Source organism: Aquarana catesbeiana, linkage group LG04, assembly GCF_042186555.1.
Source record: "Aquarana catesbeiana isolate 2022-GZ linkage group LG04, ASM4218655v1, whole genome shotgun sequence".
Classification (NCBI taxonomy): domain Eukaryota; kingdom Metazoa; phylum Chordata; class Amphibia; order Anura; family Ranidae; genus Aquarana; species Aquarana catesbeiana.
Window position 1 is genome coordinate 456,942,472 of NC_133327.1, and position 20,137 is coordinate 456,962,608.

The window sequence follows — 20,137 nt, forward strand, 5'->3', positions numbered from 1 at the left end:
TGCCACTGACACCTGAGGGCGGATGGCCCAAGATGCCCCTACACACCTGGTAGCGAGCGCTTTTACTAAAAAAAGGAGTGGGGGACCTTGCGCCTTTCAAGCCATAGGCTCGAATGATTAACTGGCAATCCATTGAAAATAGTTAATTTGGATGCATCCTGCCCATCCTGGGCTCTACTGGCAGCACAAACCAGAATTCCTGACCTGTACCAACAAATCAAGTAATTCTGAAAGCCAGAACTACCTCCAGAGTATGCAGTGATCTAACTCCTGCCAACTGAGGATCAGAAAAGAAAGCAAAACATTGTCTTGATTCAAGTAAAAACTAGACACCATTCTAGGCAAAAAAGGTTGAGGATGCAACATCACCTTATGATGTGAGACCAAGAACGGCTCCTTGCATGAAAGCCGTCAACTCTGACACTTCACCTAGTGAAGTGATGGCCACCAAAGAAGCCACCTTCCGAGATAAAGGAAAAAACAGAATCTCCCAACTGGTTCAAAAAGTGGCCTCTGCAAGGACAGACTAGATCAAATTCAAGTCCCAAGGACACAGTGGCCTGACAGGCGGGACTGTCTACTTTTCTACTACCCGCGTGAGAATCAACGGCCTTTGAAAAAAAATGGATAGGGACAAACTCTGACCCTTAACGGTACTTAAGGCCAATCTCCTTTTCCCTACTGATTGGGGAAAGAAAAAGAAAATCTCCCACTCATATTTCTGCGGGTGCCACTTCCTGGCTTCACCCCTGGCAAAAAAATATTTCCAAGTCCTGTAATTGAAGTTCTCTGAAGCTGGCTTCCAGGGGCTCAACAGTGCTGAAGTGCTGAGTATAGGACTCTAGACCATTCGGTCCTGCTGGGCTAGGAGTGTCCAAGGAGCGTCCCCCGCAAGACTCACCATGTCAGTGTACCAAGACCTCCGGGGCTAATTCGGCTAACATCATTATCAGTGTTACCCCTTTCCAGATTCTTCGCAAAAGATGTGGCAGAAGTCGAAACAGAAGGAAAGCGCCAAATAAGGGAGAACTGGTCCCTAAGGTGTCACCAGTGCATCTACCCCTATTACCAGTGGGTCCCTCGTCCCGGACACACCTTGTCCCAACTTGTTGTAGAACTTGGAATCTAGTAGATTCACCTGCAGAGTTCCCTCTGCCACTATTCTATACCTGGAATATGCACTGAAGATAGTGACCGCACTTATGCTGTCCCAGATGTTACGTGGTTCACCTTCCAGAGCCGCATGACTCCTGGTGCCGCCCGGGAGGTTGATATATATGCCCCTGCAGAGGCTTTTACGGATAGAACCTACAACTGGTTTGTACCATAATCCAGAGCAAGGTGTACTGGCCAAAAGTTCCAAGATATTTATGGGCAGTATTGTCTCCTGTGGAGACCAAGTCCACTGAACTGTAGCTACACTCAAATCAACTTGAGAGACTGGCATCAGTGGTTATTATCTTTCAAATTCCTGAAAAGAAAGAATATCAACCACCAACTTTAGCTTTGCAACAACCTGGGAACAGAGCTCACCGGCAACCCAATGCCTGGGTCTTCAAGTTCCAGATAGAGAATGATCCTCTACCAAGACCTGGAGTAGGACTGTATGTAGGGAACGTGCTTTGACCTAAAACACAGCTTCCTCCTGCAGAAATATATTGAAGGAACCCCTGGAATCGACTGTTTCCTGAGCAAAGATTATTGAGGTAATGAGTACTGTGGTGTCTTCAGCAAGCCCAGCACTGGGGCTAGATGCCTTGTAAACCCTCCGGAGCTGTGGCTAACCCAAAAGGCAGATTCAAAAAAAAAAAATTTTAAAAAAATCGACTTTCCACTGCAATTAGAGAAATCTTAGATGAGCCTGGAAACAAACCGCCACATGAAGACGTGCGTTTACTGATGATTATGGACCCCGAAATCTACCTCTTGCAGAGAGGTCATCACTGAACAGACCTAGCCTATCTGAAACAGAAGGATGCTCAGTGGCTTGAGATCTTAAAAGATAGACCTCATGTCCCCATTTGGTCTTGGAGCTGCTACCATTTAATTGTCTCGCAATAATGAGCCCATAACTTTCACTCCAAGAGCCAATGCAAGGCAAAAGTCTGACGACTCTGTGGCAGACCCAGACAGTCACAAGAGGTGCACTTTACCTACCAGGTTTCTGCTGTCTAAAGAAGGAGCAAACAACCTTAAGAGACTGCCCTAACTATGGTCCGAGATGCTCTCAACCTATGGTCCAAGATGCTCTCAAAACACTGCAGCCTCAGGTGCCTCTAACTCAGGAGGGATATATATAAAAAAATAAAATAAAAAAATTTAAAAAAAAAGTACAGTCCCTGGTATTCCTTGGCAGTCTCCCAACCAAGTACTAACCAGGCTTGATCCGAGATTTAGGTGCCACAGTGGCTCAGATACCCCTGATGTACAGCTGCACGATTCTGGCTAAAATGAGAATCACGATTTTTTTGCTTAGGAGATAGATCACGATTCTCGCAGCGTAACATCTTTCACATTAAAACAAAAAAATTGGGCTAACTTTACGGTTTCATTTTTTTTTTATTATTCAGTGAAGTGTATTTTTTCATAAAAAAATTGTGTTTGAAAGACCGCTGGGCAAATACAGTGTGACATAAAATATTGCAGCAATTGACATTTTATTCCCTAGGGTCTCTGCTAAAATATATATAATGTTTGGGGGTTCCAAGTAATTTTCTAGCAAAAAATATTGATTTTAACTTAAGAAACAAGTGTCAGGAAAAAGATTTAGACTTTAAGTGGTTAATATTCCTGCATTTACTCGTTATTTAAAAACTTGGAAGACTGCCTCGATTTTTTTTTTCCTCACAGAAGTTTTTCCCTTTGATCTAAGAAAGAAGAGTTAGTTACAAAGTTTCATGTTAAACTTGGCAGACTGCCCGGATGTTTTCTTTTGACAGCCCAGTGAGCAGGTAAGTCTCTCCAATTGTTATATGAAAGAATCAGCAAACTCTGCAATACAGATTGTCAGAGGGGTTGAAACGAGATCAAGATTTTTTAACAATTAATTGTGCAGCTCTACCCTGATGCCATTGGTCCAACAGGAGACGTGAACACCGCCAGATCACTGGACCAGAGGACGTTGTACCTGCCTCCCCTGGCCATCTCTCCCTTCCGGAGTCATTTAGCTAGTCTAACAGGTACATAGTAAAGTGACTATATTAGACAAAAACTAAATACGTAGTTCCACACGGATGCAGCCCTAGACAACGTTGGTCTACTGCTATACAACGCCGTAGGTATGCAAGTACCTAGGTATGCTGCTATGTAGGTTATCGGCTGATATTTGGTGTTTTTTACTTAATCGGCATCAGCCGATTGTGCTGATAAAAAAGGCCGATATAACTTCAGCACTACTTGCAAATGACTTCTGTAATAGAAGTCAATACAAGTTGCTTGAAATCTTCTGTGAAGGGACTTCTCTCCTCTCTGGGCAGCCTGCCAAATCTGATAAAAAGAACCTGAAGAGATACAATGTTTACACTGAATGAATGTGTAGAAGCTCTCAGTTTAACCATTTAAAGACTAAATCTTTTCTGACATTTGTTGCTTACAAGTAAAAATCCTGTATTTTCTGCTAGAAAATCACTTAGAACCCCCAAACATTATATATATTTTTTTTAGCAGAGACCCTAGGGAATAAAATAGTGGTTGTTGCAATATTTTATGTCACACGGTATTTGCGCAGCGGTCTTTCAAACGCAATATTTTTTGTAAAAAATACACTATTAAATTTAAAAAAAAACTAAGCAGTAAAGTTAGCCCATTTTTTTTCGTCCAAAAGTTTTGATTACCTGTTTTTGTGTATTTAATATTTAAGATAAAACATTTTTTAAATTTTTTTTTATCTAAATTCTACATACAAGTGAACTGATTGGAGGTTTGTTTTGTTTAATAAATGTTTAAATGTAAAAAATTTTCTGTATCACTTAAGGTTGCTTTCACACTGGAGTGGGCATGCCTTGACGGTAAAACGCTGCTAGTTTTAGCGGCGCTTTACTGTAATTTTAGCGGCGCTATTCGGCTGCTAGCGGGGAGCTTATAACCCAGCTAGCAGCTGAGGAAGGGGTTAAATGCGCCCCTGAAGCACTGCTGCCGAAACACTTTGCAGGCGCTTCGGCAGCAGCGCGCATTCATTTCAATGGGCAGGAGTGGTGGTATACACCGCTCCAAAGATGCTGCTTGCAGGACTATTTTTTAACATCCTGCCAGCGCATCGCATGTGCTTATAATGTAAATAAGCACATATTTATACATGGGTTTATAGAATATGCATTTATGCACACGTGCTCATGCTAAGGTGTTTATGCTAGTAAGCAAGCAAGTGCCTATTCAACATTTATGCAAACGTGCTTATGCCAGTAAGCAAGCATGTGTTTATGCAAAACATGCGTTTATGTGCAATCATGTGTCAAATTATAATATACATATATATATATATATATATATATATATATATGCGCAACGTGTCTTATGTAGACATGTGTCTATGCACTTTACGCAAACACGGGGCTATGCGGCATGTGTCATATGCCAAACGCAGACACGCGTCTATGGAACGTGTCATGTGCCTTACGCAGACATGAGTTGAGTCTATGCGACACGAGAGTCTATGCACCTTATGCAGACCATGCGACATGAGTCTATGCGCCTTGTGCAGACATGTTTTTAGGAAACACAGGCTTTTAGCAAACTTTTAGCAAGGCTACCCATACAGGGGTGTATCAAATTACAGTTGTACAGGCCCCCCGGATTAAGCAGTAAGTATACAGTATATAATCATGACTTGCTAAGCCACACAGTTCTCCCATAGAAATACTCACACTTCACTAGTACCCATGGGCTGCTGTTATGTCTCAAGAGCCTCAGCTAAATCTGCCGAGCACATGGCAAACATGGCCACCCCTCCACTTCCTGCCTATATAGAAATAGGCCCCTGCGCCCTCTAGTGGCTGAAGGAGACATGACAGCCCATACTCCTAAGATGTATACAGAGCATGTTTTAAACAGGACACTGCCCCTAGGGGCTACTGAGAGAACACCAGACAGTCTGATATATATATTTTTTTTTTTTTAAAGAGAAACTGCAAACAATTGCAGACTTGCTAGTCCTGCCGCAGGACTCTGAACATAACATGAGTCCAATCTTCACCCATCACAGCACGCTTCGTCATAAAAGACCTTCAGGGACTGGGTCCCCCCCTTAATGTGGGGTCCACTCCCCTGGACCTGTATAGCACCCAGCAGGAAAGCACCTTGGTCAGAACAAACACTGCACAGGGTTCCATTACGCAGGGTCCAGCGCCATAAGGCTGCATTACAGGCAAACCTCAAGGAATCTATTCTCCTTCCAATGAAGCTCGGGTACCATCCATTTTGGCTGACAGCTCTTTGGATCTGAATGAAGTCCACGATTCTAAATAGAACCGTCCAGACCTCCAAGTATGCTCCAACAGCATGTGTATCACACATCTGTGACCACCACCTTACACTGACGGAAAAAAAAACTGAGGTCCTTCCTGTGTAGGAGGGGTTTTATAGGGGAGGACTTCCTGTTTGACTATCTGCCAGTGTCCATTCACCTATAGGTGGCGTATAACCCATATAGTCATTATTATGCTTGCGCTGTGTCCCGTGATGTACGATAAAGAAAAGAGAACCTAACAGACTCCTCCATTCATATTGATCGGTGCTAGGCCCACCATGATGGGCAAACATGCACCGTTCTTTTTTTTCATTCAGCCCATGGGCTGAAAAAAAAAAAATAACCTAACATCGATCGATGTGGATGAAGAAATCCCTACCAAGTAAAGTTAATAAAAATACATGCCGAAGCATAGGGGCGAACTGCCCCTATAGTCCACCCCTGCTCCTATGCTTTGGCATATATGTTTTTTTTTTTTTTTTTTTTAACGGTGGTGGTAAAATCTCCTCCTACAGCACTGGAGTCACAGATATATGTATCGTGAGAGCAAACCCTGTTGCTGTCAAAATAAACCCGTGCAGCAGCTGAATGGGGTACCTGCAAAGCAAATAATGGTCAACAATAAAAGACAGTAACAATACAGTATAACAGTAGGACATACCTGCAAAGCAAATATGATAAAACACAGTAACAATAAAACATTACAGTATTGCATAAAATACAGTAAAACAGAGCAGAACAATAGAGAACATGAGAGAGAACAATAAAAACGCCAACTATTTTTGGCTTTTTATTTTATATATTTTTTCTGTGGTTTTTATTTTTTTACACAATATAACTTTGAACATTCCAGCTTAGGGTCTCTCAAAAAGCAATGGCCATCCAACATCTCTCGAGACCCTGTGTGAAAGAGTGCCCTAGGACTGTGCCTTGCTGTACCCTATTCTAATACCCCCACTAGTGTGTGGTAGCGACGTTAACAGTCCCCGATGCAGAGACCAGGTTGGTCAGGACAGGAGGGACAATAATAGCGGGTGTCACGTCTATATCCACGCTTGCTACAGACACGGCATCTTTTTTGGGGTGCTGGTTGGGTAGGGGTACCAGGAAAGACATCCAGAAAATGCCTCTCATGCAGGCGGCTCACTGCATCTTGAGAATTTGGGCCACAGCACCTACTGGTTATAGAAGGGCTGCGAAGACCTATTCCTGGAATTTTAGGAAGGATCCAGTTCGTCCAGACGCTTTGTATAGCACATAACCATTGCACGGAGACAATTGGAATAAGTATACAGACACGTCTGGCCTTAAGGGCAACTAAGTACCACGCCATCATCTGGTCATTGAAGTCCACCCCTCCGATTTTACAGTTGTAGTCATGGGCACAGAGGGGCTTCTCAACAACACCAGTCGTCGTAGTAATTTGGACTGCCTTATCTGGGTGAATTGAAGCCAGAACGAAAACGTTCTGTTTGTCCTTCCATCTCACTGCAAGTAACTCGTTGGACCTGAAGCAGGCTCTCTAGCCCAGACTAAGTTGGGCATTTACAAGCCATTGGAGGAAGCCCCGACGATTAGATCGCACGGTGCCACATGCACCAATTCCTGATTAATAGAGGTGTCTAAAAAGTGGCAAGCTTCAATAAAAATTCTCCAAATATAAATGGTACCCCTTTCAGAGTAAGGGTAACACCAAGTCCCAAACAAATTTGCCGCTGCTCCCATATAGTCTGGGCAATTGGGGGCTCCAAGCTGTTATCTTTTCCTTCGTAAACCAGAAAACTCCATGTATAGCCTGTTGCCCTGTCACAGAGTTTATACATCTTGACCCCAAATCTGGGAAGTTTGCTGGGGAGATATGGTTTGAAATAAAAACGGCCAGAAAATTTAATCAGGGACTCATCAATAAAGACATCTTAATCAGCTGAAAATTTTTCGTTAAAGTGGTTTACGAGGGGCCGTGTTTTATGGAGCCGATTATGTTCAGGGTCACCCCGAGGACAACGAGTTCATTGTCATTGCAAAGCATGAACCGCCATATCTGCTTGTACCCAGTCCTGGCCATGGCAGCAGAGAACACAGGCATATGGTGAATTGGGTCAGGGGACCAATATGACCGCAACTCACGCTTTTTAGTAATGCCCATGTTGAGGGGTAGGCCCAGAAAAGTCCTAAATTCGGGAACAGTTCTAGGTTTCAAGCCAAATTGTCTGGCAAGGGGTGAATTTGGGTTTTGGGTGATGAATTGACCAGCATATAAATTGCTTTGGTCCACAATAGATCCATACAGATCTTCAGTGAAAAACAGCTCAAAAACTTCAAAATTCCGGGTTGGCCAGTAAATGGGGGAAGTATGGGTGCTGCAGAATCTGTGGGCTGCCAATCAGGACTTGCAAGCCCATCAAGAAGGGCACTATGGGCTCTACGGGCCTGTGTTCTTACTCTTGGTGGCTGCGGAGCACTACTTGTGCTAGCCACCGCACCAGCTTGAACTGCACTTATGGGACTTGCTATGTCACCAAGTGATACTCCAGTGTTGGTTTGTCTACGGCCAGTGTTTACTAAGCCGCTGGTGCTTGCCAGTTCACCAGAGGGTTGAGCGGCACTAGTACTGACACTCTGCTGCATACGAGTATCATGCGGTTGTTGCACCTCAGCAACAGAATAACAGGGTCGGGTATGCCTGACCTTAGCAGGGACCATTACTCCACTGTCAGAGCTATCTATCAGGGTGCCGCTCTATACAGGTTCAAATACTGAGCCTGACTCAGACAGGGAGGACTCCCCACTGTCAACTGTCATACTACGCATCCTGTAGGCCTCTTCACTAGTGTACCTTTTCGTTTGACATTTTAGCCAATAAATTTATAGGTAACTAGTGCAACTCACAGGTAAAAGAGCACCTGATTGCCAGAGGACTGTTTGTACTACTACAAAAAAAAAAAAAAAAAAACGGTTAGTGCTAGCAGGGATCAGGTCTGCACTTGGGTGGGCTGGGCAGAGGGGCTAAACGCAGGTGCTGGCAGGTGTCTTGGATGATCCTGCTAAAACTGTGTTTTTGGGAACTACTGGGGACGCTAGTATAGACCTGATGAAATCAGAGATATTGATCCGTCCAGACACTATTCTAATAGTAGAGGTGTATGCGTGTTAGTGTTACTGGCAAGCAAAAGGTTACAAATCTGACGCCATCTATGATTGTCGCCAACGCTAACACCTAAACTGACGTTGACACTAACACGCAAACTAGCGTCACACGTTACACTGATACAGTGATCAGAAAAAGAAATCTGTACACTATACTAATGCCACTGTGACGGAGTGGAAGGGTTAAGTGGGGGGGGGGGGGGGCTATCAGGGGGTGAAAATATGTGCCTACATGTACTGGTGTTTGTGTAGCGTTGGTGTACTCACTATGAGATGCTTCTCTTCCGCACGCTGGAACCGACAGGGCTCCAGGACGGGAGATTGCATCACTTCCTCTGCCTGTGTTATCTAAACACAGGCAGAGGAAGTTTGTCCATTGGTCAGAACCGATCAGCAGGTCCAGGCCATAAATCACTGGCCTGGACCTGTTGAGTGATCGGTTCTGAACCCAATCAGATCACAGCGGTGACGAGTCACGTACCTGTAAGTGACTTTGCGTAGCCGGGTCGCTCTGCTGCAGTATATGTACGTGGGGCGGTCCGGAACTGGTTAAAGCAAAAAGTTGAAAATGCCATTAATTCCACTGTTGTCATAACAAAGAGCCTCACAGTTGTGAGTGGGACCGGACTGGTTGATCGGTTTCCAGCAGGACACCAACCCAGGGCACAGATAATAATTTATATGTCAGCCTGCAAACGGTCAGTGCCAGTGAGCCAATTGGGAGAGAGACGGGGCAGGGCTGGGCCACGCCTCCCTGTCTGAATGGATACAGGGAGCTGCGGCTCAGCTTGGGTGCCCCCATAGCAAGCTGCTTGCAATGGGGGCACTCAACAGGATGGAGGGGCCAGGAGCACAAAAGAGGAACCCGAGAAGAGGAGGATCTGGGCTGCTCTGTGCAAAAAAAAAATGTAGTATCACTTTAAGGTTTGACCACTAAATCTTCTTTGACAAGTACTGTTTAGAATACATATCTAATGAACATTTAAACTTTTAAAACCATACCTTTTCTTTTTGCTCTTCAAGATGGGCAGAGACAAAAGAAAAATTTGAAACAGCAACGCGAAGAAGACAATCAACAACATGTGGACCAAGATTTGTTTGAAGAACTCTGGACTTCGCAAGAAGGTCCTGAACTTCAGCCACTATGTGTTTCACAGTCAGATTCTAAAAACAGACATTGCAATTACAAAAAAAGGATGTAAAATATATATATTGGCTCTTTACAGGAGCGCTGTTCTTTGTCCTTGTTACTATAGTATGGCTAAGGCCAATACAACCTGGGCCACACTACTGTCCTGTTTGGCCAACCAGAAACCAGCTTTTTTTTTAGCTTCATTGTTTACTGTTGACTAACACCTTGGGCTCACAGGTAAAGCTCTCCCTTTTCCCTTCTCCTCCCATCTCCCCAGCAACCCCCCCCCCACCTCTTTGGGACACTCATATTACAAGTCCTACTTGCTCAAACCCCCACCACACCCCAGGTATTATTAGTTATCCAGTGATCCAATTATCTGGGATCCCTACTCTATGCTTACTTAAAGCGTAGTTGCACCTTTCAGGGGGGTGGGGGGGAGCAGATACCTGTCTAATACAGGTATTTTGCTCCCACTTCCGGGCATAGATGCCCACGCCACTTCCCGTCCCCCCACTGTCTTCTGGGAGAGACACGGGTCCCAGGAGAGAGCAGGGACCAGTGGTAACGTGCAGCATGAGTCGCACATGCGCAGTAGGGAACCAGAAAGTGAAGCCACAAGGCTTCACTTCCTGATTCCCATACCGAAGATGGCATCGGCAGCACCCGAGAGCCGAGGGACAGATTGGCTTCGGGTGCCGACATCGCGGGCGCCCTGGACAGGTAAGTGTCCATATTTTAAAAGTCAGCAGCTGCAGTATTTGTAGCTGCATAGTTTTTTAAAAAATAATAATAATAATAGTAATTGGTGGAACTCCGCTTTAAAGATGTTTGGTCAGAGTTGGTTGCTTCGGGCTCCAATCTCCCAGGCCTTGGGCTGGTGGGGTTGAACCTTGAGACACGCCCTGCCATTTTGGCTCCCTGGACCTTTGAGTTTTAGTCATTGTTCATGACTATAGGTTTCCTGTTATGTGTTGGGGGTCTTGAGGTTTGCCCTCTCTGCCCCTCATTTTGTTATTGTGTTTATCCTGTGTATTGTTGCTTTTTATTGAGGTTGGTTCACAGGTGCACAGTTTCTATTTTATGGTACGTCAACTGCTTTACCTCCATTTCCCACTGGCCCTCTGCCACCTGCGCCCCCCTCTGCTTCTCCCCTGGCTAAGCCTCCCCCCCCACTCTCTTTCACCCCCTCCTAGGTAACCCCATCTGCATACTGCATCTACTACTGCAGCCAAATGTCTGGCGGTAGACCCACTCCAGGACCTTCATGTGTTTCTTCTTGAGCCACTCCTTTGTTGCCTTGGCTGTGTGTTTTGGGTCATTGTCATGCTGAAAGACCCATTCAGGACCCATTTTCAATGCCCTGGCTGAGGGAAGGAGGAAGTCACCCAAGATTTGACAGTACATGGCCCCCTTCATTGTCCCTTTGATGCAGTGAAGGTGTCCTTTAGCAGAAAAACACCCCCAAAGCATAACGTTTCCACCTCCATGTTTGTTGGTGGGGATGGGGTTCTTGGGGTTATAGGCAGCATTACTCCTCCTCCACACACAGCGAGTTGAGTTGATGCCAAAGAGCATGATTTGGTCTCATCTGACCACAACACTTTCAATCAGTTCCCCTCTGAATCATTCAGATGGTAATTAGCATACTTCAGACAGGCCTGTACCGCACAACCAGGGCCCTGTCCCTTATTACACTAGCTTGCCACCTCTCTATCATGGCTAACATGCCCCTAAAGATCTATTTAAAAAATATACACAAGTTCAACTCCCCTAGCAAGAGGTCGAAGGTTTCCCACCATCTAATAGTCATGTTGATATATTTTCCTGTTTGCAGGAGACCAGGTTCTCCTCAGCATTGGTGGTAAGTGGCAGGTTGTAATACCCCCCACTTCCCAGCAATGGTGAACAGTAGAAGGCTTAGAATGTAATCAGAACCCCTGTCCCCAGCATTAGTGGTCAGTAGCAGACTAAGACCACTCCTGTGCTGCTGCCTCTGTCAAAAAGGATGGTAACAAATGTTGACCTGAGACACAGAGGCCTGATGACGAAAATAAACTTTTACTAACCTAGTGTGGTGGGCTTTAACTGCAAAAGGAGGCACTTTATTTTGCAAGTCATAGGCCTGTTCAAACGTCTGTCTAATGCAGTGGTTCTCAAACACCAGGTCTTGGCCATGTACTTCACCACAGACTTCCTCCGGCTGAGCCCTGGTTTCCAGTCTCCTCTGACAACTAGACACTAGCTGTCCTGCCAGCTCCTGGAGTGGGGGGTGGAGATGGGGGGGTCCTTCAGGCCAGCTCCAGCGGTGCTTGATGGCCCCAGCAAAGTGATGCACACCAGACTCTAGGATCCTTATTAGTACAGAGCAACAACTGAAGCCAGCTGGAGAGCCCAGCAGCTTCGCCATTGTTTTGGGAGTACCACATGTACAGGATGGCATGGATTTTGGCGTCAAGAAGGATCTGGAGATATAAAGTCTGCAACAGAGGCCCATTTGCAGGCAGGAGTCCTGGAAGGGGGAGAGGAGCTTATGGATCAGCAGAAAGCTCCAGCGAAAATACACAGAAGGCTCCTGAGGTCAGTAGATTCTGCTGAACTGCTGCACACATTGTATGTTGGCTGGGAAGCATGCAATCCATTGCTTGGATGTTGTGTGTGAGGCTCGGTGGGGGTTGGGGGGGGGGGGGGGATAGCTTGGTGTATGCACTCACTTTCACAATTTCCTCCTGGCCTCTTATTGATGGAGCTGCATATTGCCCTTATCCTGAAAACTTTTCTCTGCTGTCTGCAAGGCTCAGTGCTGCTTCAGTGTTATTTTTTTTATTGATACCTGCTTTGAAATTGTTTGTTGCAATTTTCTATTCATTCTGATTAGTGTGCATTCATCTGACGCAAAAATGTCTGCGCCAAGGACTTAACATTACATTAAAACAGAGTTGAAAATATTATATGTAAAGCAACACAGATCAACAAAGTAAAGAATAAAAATAATAGTAATAAATACATTACATCCATGTATATACATAAACGTCTCAATGCATTGTATAATTACCAATCAAGTTGCTTTTTATGGTTGAACGTGATGTAAGGGAGTCTACCCCTCCTTCCTCTGCCCTTCAGACGGTAGGCCAGCCCTTTTCATGCAAAGAACAGAACAGGAGTTGCAACTAACAGGAACCAATGAAATTTCACTGTTTATTTTTGGGAAATCATTAAACAAGTTTCATTGGTTGCTGTGGAATACAATTGCAACTGAGAGTCATTTTTCTTTTCTTGAGCTTTAGCCCTGGTTCACATCGATGAGATTTGGCATGCGATCTGACATGTCAAATTGCATGCCAAATCGGCAGCTATTGCCCGCAATGGAACCATCCAAAACAGTGCGACGTCGACTTTGCAGCACGGCACCGATTCCCAAAAGTAGTTTCTGTACTACTTCTGGCAATTTCAGATGCAATTGCAATAGACAACTGCACAGATGTCTCTGAAATCACCAGACTGACATGCAGGAATGAAATTGTGCGAGTTAAGCTGAACTCGCACGATTTCAATCCCGCAGCAGTGTGAACCTGGGCTTAATGTATCAGCCCTTCAGCCTGTTCTGAGAATACAGTTTTCTGTTTGTATGGATATAATAGGGAAGGGCTTAGAATGGGGATTAGTAACAGGTCTATCGCAAGCTACCTCATGGCCATGGTGGGGCATGGGGAGTTTAGGAAGGATTATAGGGCCTTGGTTTCCCCAAGGTTGAGAACCACTGGTCTAATCCTCTTAGAAAATTTGGATCTGAAAGCAGAACACCATTTATGATGTGTAGCAAAAATGGAATCGATCTGTCTAAAAGAAGTAGCGGCACAATAGGTATACCCCTATGGCCCTAACCACATATAGGTATGGAAGAGATCCCCCTAGGGTAAATTTGTTCTGGGCAGAGGGAAGGTAACACAATATCCTCATTATAGTGAAAGGCAGAGACCACTTCGAAAAAAAAAAAGGTGGTCTTTGGTTCCAAAAAAATCTTGTTTTTGTAATATTAAATGGGGCTCCTAACAGGACAATGCCAATAACTCTGGAACCCTTCTAGCCAGTGTGATGACCACAACAAAAGCTGGGGGTGTTTAGAGCCCCCCCCGCCCCAAAGCACCCACAACCCCATGTTGAGGGCATGTGGCTTGGTATGGTTCAAGAGGGGGGCGGGGCCGCACGCTCACTCGTCTCCTCCCTTTCCTGACCGTGTGTGAACCTAGACTTAAAAAGGGGATTTCTACTTAAGCAGCTAAAATGGGATAACACCTATATATTTTTTTACATGTTCCCATTAACATAACCCAGCTTGGAGAAAAAAAAAAAACACAAACACAGAAAACCTCCATATACACTAGCCTATACCCACAGCTGATCCAGAGGCAGGCACTCTAATGCAGCGAGAGGGATTCCCTCATCAACACTGACACTGTTGATGGGGGAATCGAGAAATTTTCTTTTCTGCCGATGGTGGAAGTAAAGAAAATTGTATAATCTATGGCCTTCTTAAGCCTGTGCAGAAATTCTTAGAATTAGCCATGACACTTACTCCTTAGGTAAGAAATATTTTGTTAGAAAAAAAAATTGTGGTTTTCTTAAATTTGAAAATACTAGTAATAGTAGCGAACACCCGTGTACAAACACAAACATGGGGCTAAGACGTGATGGCGTATAGTGGCTATGTACTATACGCCATCACGTCTTAGCCCCATGTTTGTGTTTGTAAATGGGAGTTTGCTACTATTTTACTTGCCGGCTTTTTAGACATGTTTTTATGGTGGAGAAATGTTCCCCGCCCCTTTGAGCAATAAAGACTTATTCATACTACACTATTGCCGTCTTCTGCGATTTTTGCACTCACGGCCCTTTGGACCAGTGAGTGTTTCCCCTTAGATTGATACTCCGGATTTGCTCGCCCCGGGACGCCACAGACATTTGAGGATCCAGACGTGGGAGTCCATTTGTCCCCATAGAGGGCTGTATCTGCCTACGCATATGACCTTGCTCTAAAGGAGGTCCACCGGTTCCGGTAAGAGCATAATCTTATTGTCATCTGGATTCACCTTCAGCTTGGATGTTTTCTTCACATCTCCCTCTTCCCCTCCCCTCTCATGTGGGTTAAGGTGGATGAATGTCACAAAAATACAATTCCTAAACAAAAAGCCTACCCACCGCCCCTCGTTTTTAGATATTTTTTTTATTTCTATTTGTTTTGTACTTTTACTGGAGTACAAAGGTGTACTTCTGTCCTAACCCTGCCGCAGCAAAGTACATTATTACCCCATCTACATCGGCATCGGCCCCTCCTTCTCCCCCACCCCCGCTGCCTTCTGGGACCTGTGTGTGTCCCAGAAGACGGGGCCATTCAGAAAGCTCAGAGTGACTCACGCAAGCGCAGTAGGAAACCGGTTTCCCTTAGTTGCAATGGCAGCGCCTGCACCCACGGACGCATCGGCTTCGGGGAGCCGACGTCGCAGGATCCCTGGACAGGTAAATGTCCTTATACTAAAAGTCAGCAGCTACAGTAATTGTAGCTGCTGACTTAATAAAAAATTTGGAGGCTGGAACTGATTTAGGGTGAAACAGTGGTGGGGAGACTGCAGGAGGAGCAGTTAAATTTCATGATAATATTCTCAAAGGGATACAGCACCACAGTTTGGGTACAAAGGTTTTGATTGCGTGTCACAGATAAAATTGTTGAATAGAGGATAATATAACAATTTGGTGCAACAAGCCCAGACATCCCAGAAAAAAAGCCCAGAAAAAAAAATGTAATCTTTAAAATTTTAGTGCAATGCATAACCTTCATGAGAAACAAAACCGCTTCATTCTGATTAAAGCGTCACTAAAAGGCAAAACTTTTTTTTTTCTAGTTTTGAGTATCGCGGAGAGGGATTAGAACCCCTGACATGTTTTATTGCCATCTGTGAGTGTTATGGAGATACGTCGTCTGTTTGTCCTGTTTTCCATTATTATTGAAAGTTAATGTAACAAAATTCAAAATTTTGGGTTGCTAAAGGGGAAACTTTCCAGTGGGGACACTAGATCTGGTGACACACTGGGATTCCCTCGCTTTGGAGGGATTTCCTCTCACTTCCAGTTTTGGTTATGGGACAGAAAAAAAAAAGGCCAAGAAAGAGAAAATGTCTAGTTAAAAATGGTTAAACTTTCTCAATAGAGAAAAGACCTCCATTGCCCTAGGACAAAATACAGAAGTAGGATAGGATTATACCTGACTGGCCAACAGCTTGTTTGTCCAATTTCACCTGAAGGCAGCAGTATAACCCAAATTCTGTGTCCCTTAACGAATGAGAAATAAAAAAGGATTCTTCCTCATTTCATGATAGTAGGCGTCATGCAAATTATTCCTCTTTCCACCAATTGCACTTCCAGAATGACTGTATAGCACAGATACAGCCTAATATTATTGAGCCATTTATTCCTAATCGCATACAGCTGTTTCTAGCGTTTTGGTCGTCAAGTGCAGTGTATGGAAAGGGTTATATTTATCAATAATAAAAAAAAAAACCCACACAAAAGCAAAAGGTCATCTACTGAAGCAGTGTAAAGTAAAGCCTTCTTTTAAGAGAAGGTATTCACATCTACTTCCATCACTTATATAAGTAATAATTTTCTAAGACCATCTGGGATTTCTTTATCGTCCACTTTTATAGCTATATAACAGATTTTACTTTTACTGTGCTTGTTGTCAGGTATTTTTTGCTCACTCTCTTTGACTCCTTTTCTCCTGGCAGCTGCGTTCTGGCAGAAAAAAACGACTGACGCTCGTAAACTCGTGTAATGCATTTAGGCGTGTCAAGCGCTTGGGCATTAATTTCATTAGCCAGAATACTAATCTATTCTGGCCACTGAAATTAATGCTCAAATTCTAAATGCACCTAGCACAGACACGTCAAGCGTTTTTCTGCCAAAACTATGGTGCTCCTCGCTGCATTGGCTGTGGGTTTTTTTCTGCCTCTAAACGCCTATGTGTGCATGGACAAATCAGCTGGGGCATTTAGAAGCAGGGGAAAAAAAAAACGCAAAACTCCCCAAGGAGCAGCAGGAAAAAACTTCCATTGTGCATGAGGTCTTATTCTGACATTGATTAATATTTGATGCAGAGAACTCAAAAAAATTAAAGACATTACCTGAGAAGCTTCAAAATCTGTTTTGAGCTGGTTGCTTCGTGCACCATGTAGACAAATAGCCAACAGTGCTTCAAATAATTTTACAGCTTCAATTGGCCACTCTTTCACTTCAGTTGTAAGAGAACTAACAAAGAAGGAACTAGTCGATGAAGAACATGGAGCATCAGGTTGGAGAGAACTCGAGTAGAGTGCTTTAGATAAAGCATTGCAACATGTGCATTCCGTTTTGCAATATGCTTCCACGCCAAAACTTTCTTCTATAGGTGGACTTAATTTTTCATGAGGAGCAGGAAGAATTTTACTTCTCAAATCTTCAAAACAGCTAGAAAATTTATTGATCATCAAAAGAGTTAGTTTGTAACACAAGTCAAAGCCACCGATTTTGTGGAATTGTTTCTGGAGCATAGCGTTTGATAGGTAAAGCCAACAACACATTGACCAAATATCTGCTGCTCTGTGTATCTGCTCAGTAGATGGCAAGGCCAAGCTGTCAACACTAAACTTTGGTAAAATGCTTCGTGGTTCACTTGCAGTACTGTCATAGCCAGTGTCCTCAGACTCATTGATAGATTCAAAGTCAGACTCTGCATCTTTGCTCACACTTAAAAAAGCCAAACAAAGGAAAAGGTTTATTATGCTTGTTTTTTCATGGATCACCTTTTTCCTCTTTGGACATATTTCTTTCAAATCGGTATAGTTCTTACCGATTTCATGTAGCCATCGTTGGGGCTTTGAAAACTGAACATGAAATTCCAAAGAAAGTGGGTTTGAATCACCACTGCCATTGTCCAAGTTAGGTGTTAAACAGTCCATTTGTTGCTCTCCAAAACAAATAAGAGCTTCAAATGCTTTCAAACAGAAATATCTCAGAGAATCCAAATAATTAAGCTCTGTAATTTGATTCAGTCCATTTGAATTCAAGAACACTTCTCGTATTACGCTGCATGAAAAAAAAAAAAAAAAAGAAAAAAAAAAAAACCTTAAAACCAAAGTAATACTTAACAGTTAGTCTTTGTAAATATATGTTATTAAAATGTTAAGGCCCACATTTTTTTATTTTAGTGTTAGGTAAACTTTGAAAAAGTAAATACTTCTGTCAAGCAGTGTTAATTTCGTCGACTAAATGAATACTATTTTAGTGGACTAAAATACGACTAAAACAATTGAGATGACTAAAATACGACTAAAATTAAAATGCCATTTTAGTCAAAAGACTAAAACTAAAATAGGATTTTTTTTTAACAGCTTACCTGTAAAATCCTTTTCTTTGAAGTACATCACGGGACACAGAGCCATAGTAGTTACTATGTGGGTTATAGGCCACCTTCAGGTGATGGACACTGGCACACCCTAAGACAAAAAGTGCACTCCCTAAATAACTCCTCCCACTACTGGGAGTACCTCAGTTTTGTAGCCAAGCAATACACTTGTATACCAAAGAAGGGAGAGACTTCTATGTCCCGTGATGTACTTGAAAGAAAAGTATTTTACAGGTAAGCTGTTATAAAAATCCTATTTTCTTATCGTACATCACGGGACACAGAGCCATAGTAGTTACTATGTGGGATGTTCCATAGCAATGGCAACTGAAGGGAGTGAGACAACAAAAAAAGTAGGGCATTAAAGAGACTTGAAGACTCATACTGCAGTACACTGCGCCCAAAGGCAATATCCTCATGACCTTTTACTTCGGTTTGATAGAATCTGGTAAATGTATGGATTGAAGACCAAGTTGCGGCCTTGCAGATCTGAGCCATGGAGGCCTGGTGATGTACTGCCCAAGAAGCACTAACAGCCCTGGTGAAGTGTGCTTTAATATGAAAAGGAGGAATATTCCTTTTTAGACCATAAGCTTGAACAATCACTTGATAAATCCATTTGGAAATAGTTGATTTTGATGCTGCCTGTCAAGACAAACAAAACATCTGTTTTGCGAATCTGAGCAGTCTCCTTTAAATAGACCTTGACCGCTCTCACTACATCAAGAGAATGTAGTGACTTCTCTTCCCTAGAACGAGGTTCTGGGAAAAAAAGAAGGCAGAACAATATCCTGGTTTAAATGAATACCTGTCAATACCTTTGGTAGGAATTCAGGACGAGGCCGCAATACCACCTTATCCTTATGAATAATCCAATATGGCTCTTTACAAGAAAGAGCCGCCAATTCCGATACCCTTCTGGCAGAGGATATGGCAACCAAAAAAAAAATTATCTCTCGTCAAGAGAACAAAGGGAATATCCCGTATAGGCTCAAAAGACTGTTTCTGTAAAGCCGATAAGACTAAATTCAAGTCCCAAGGGTTCAGGGGTGTCCTCTGATGGGAGGATTAATCCGCGTTACCCCCTGAATAAAGTTACGAACCAGAGAGTGAGACCAGAGAGTGAGAAGCAAGAGGCGGTTGAAACAATACTGATAAGGCCAAGACCTGGAAGCAGCAGATCTGGAGGAAAGCATATATATCAGTGTAAACTGATCCCATGGAAAGACCAAGGCGTCTGTTCCGCATGCCAGCGAATCCCTTGTCCTTGACACAAAGTTGTGGACTTTGTTGTTGAATCTGGACGCGAACAGACCCACGTCTGGAACACCCCATCTTTGAGATATCGACAGAAAGATGTCGGGGTGAAGGGACCATTCTCCCGGAAACAATTGTTGGCGGCTCAAGTAGTCCGCTTGCCAATTTTCTATCCCTGGAATGAAAAATTGCCGATAGGCAAGGAATGTTGCTTTCTGCCCAAGATAGAACATGATTCACCTCCTTTTGGGCTGCACAACTTCTCGTGCCCCCTTGGTGATAGATTACAATTTTGTAACCTGAGCATCCAGGCCTCTAGGGCCAGACGTACCACCCAAATTTCTAGAATATTGATGGGTAAGGTCCTTTCTGACTTGGACCACTTCCCCTGGACAGAAGCCTCTTCCAGGACTGTTACCCCAGCCTAGATTAGATCCTTGAGATCTAAAATGGGTTTTACCTCCCCGTTTGGTTTTGGTACCGTGAAGAGGTTTGAATAAAACCTGATCCAGAGCCAGAAAGAGAGACTTCCTTTTCCCTGGATCTCTGAGAACGTTTGATTTTTAAAAAACGAGGAGACGGAATTCTCGGAATTCTAGTTTATAACCTAGAGAAATTGAGGAAGCCACCCATTTGTCCTGACAATGTTCCTGCCAGATCTTTGAAAATTACAGAAGCCTTCCCCCCCACCCGAGCGAGC

At 43.7% G+C, this 20,137-nt stretch overlaps 1 protein-coding gene across 2 annotated transcripts in view; it reads right to left on the minus strand.

Annotated features, from left to right (window-relative positions):
- Nucleotides 1-20,137, minus strand: part of LYST (lysosomal trafficking regulator) — a 556,505-nt gene that overhangs the window by 416,997 nt on the left and 119,371 nt on the right. For both annotated transcript variants that reach the window (XM_073627506.1, XM_073627507.1), the window contains 2 exons: nt 16,922-17,861; nt 9,614-9,775 (listed from right to left, as the gene is read on the minus strand). In XM_073627506.1, coding sequence (XP_073483607.1) covers nt 9,614-9,775; nt 16,922-17,861 — 1,102 coding nt within the window. The remainder of the gene's footprint in view (nt 1-9,613; nt 9,776-16,921; nt 17,862-20,137) is intronic.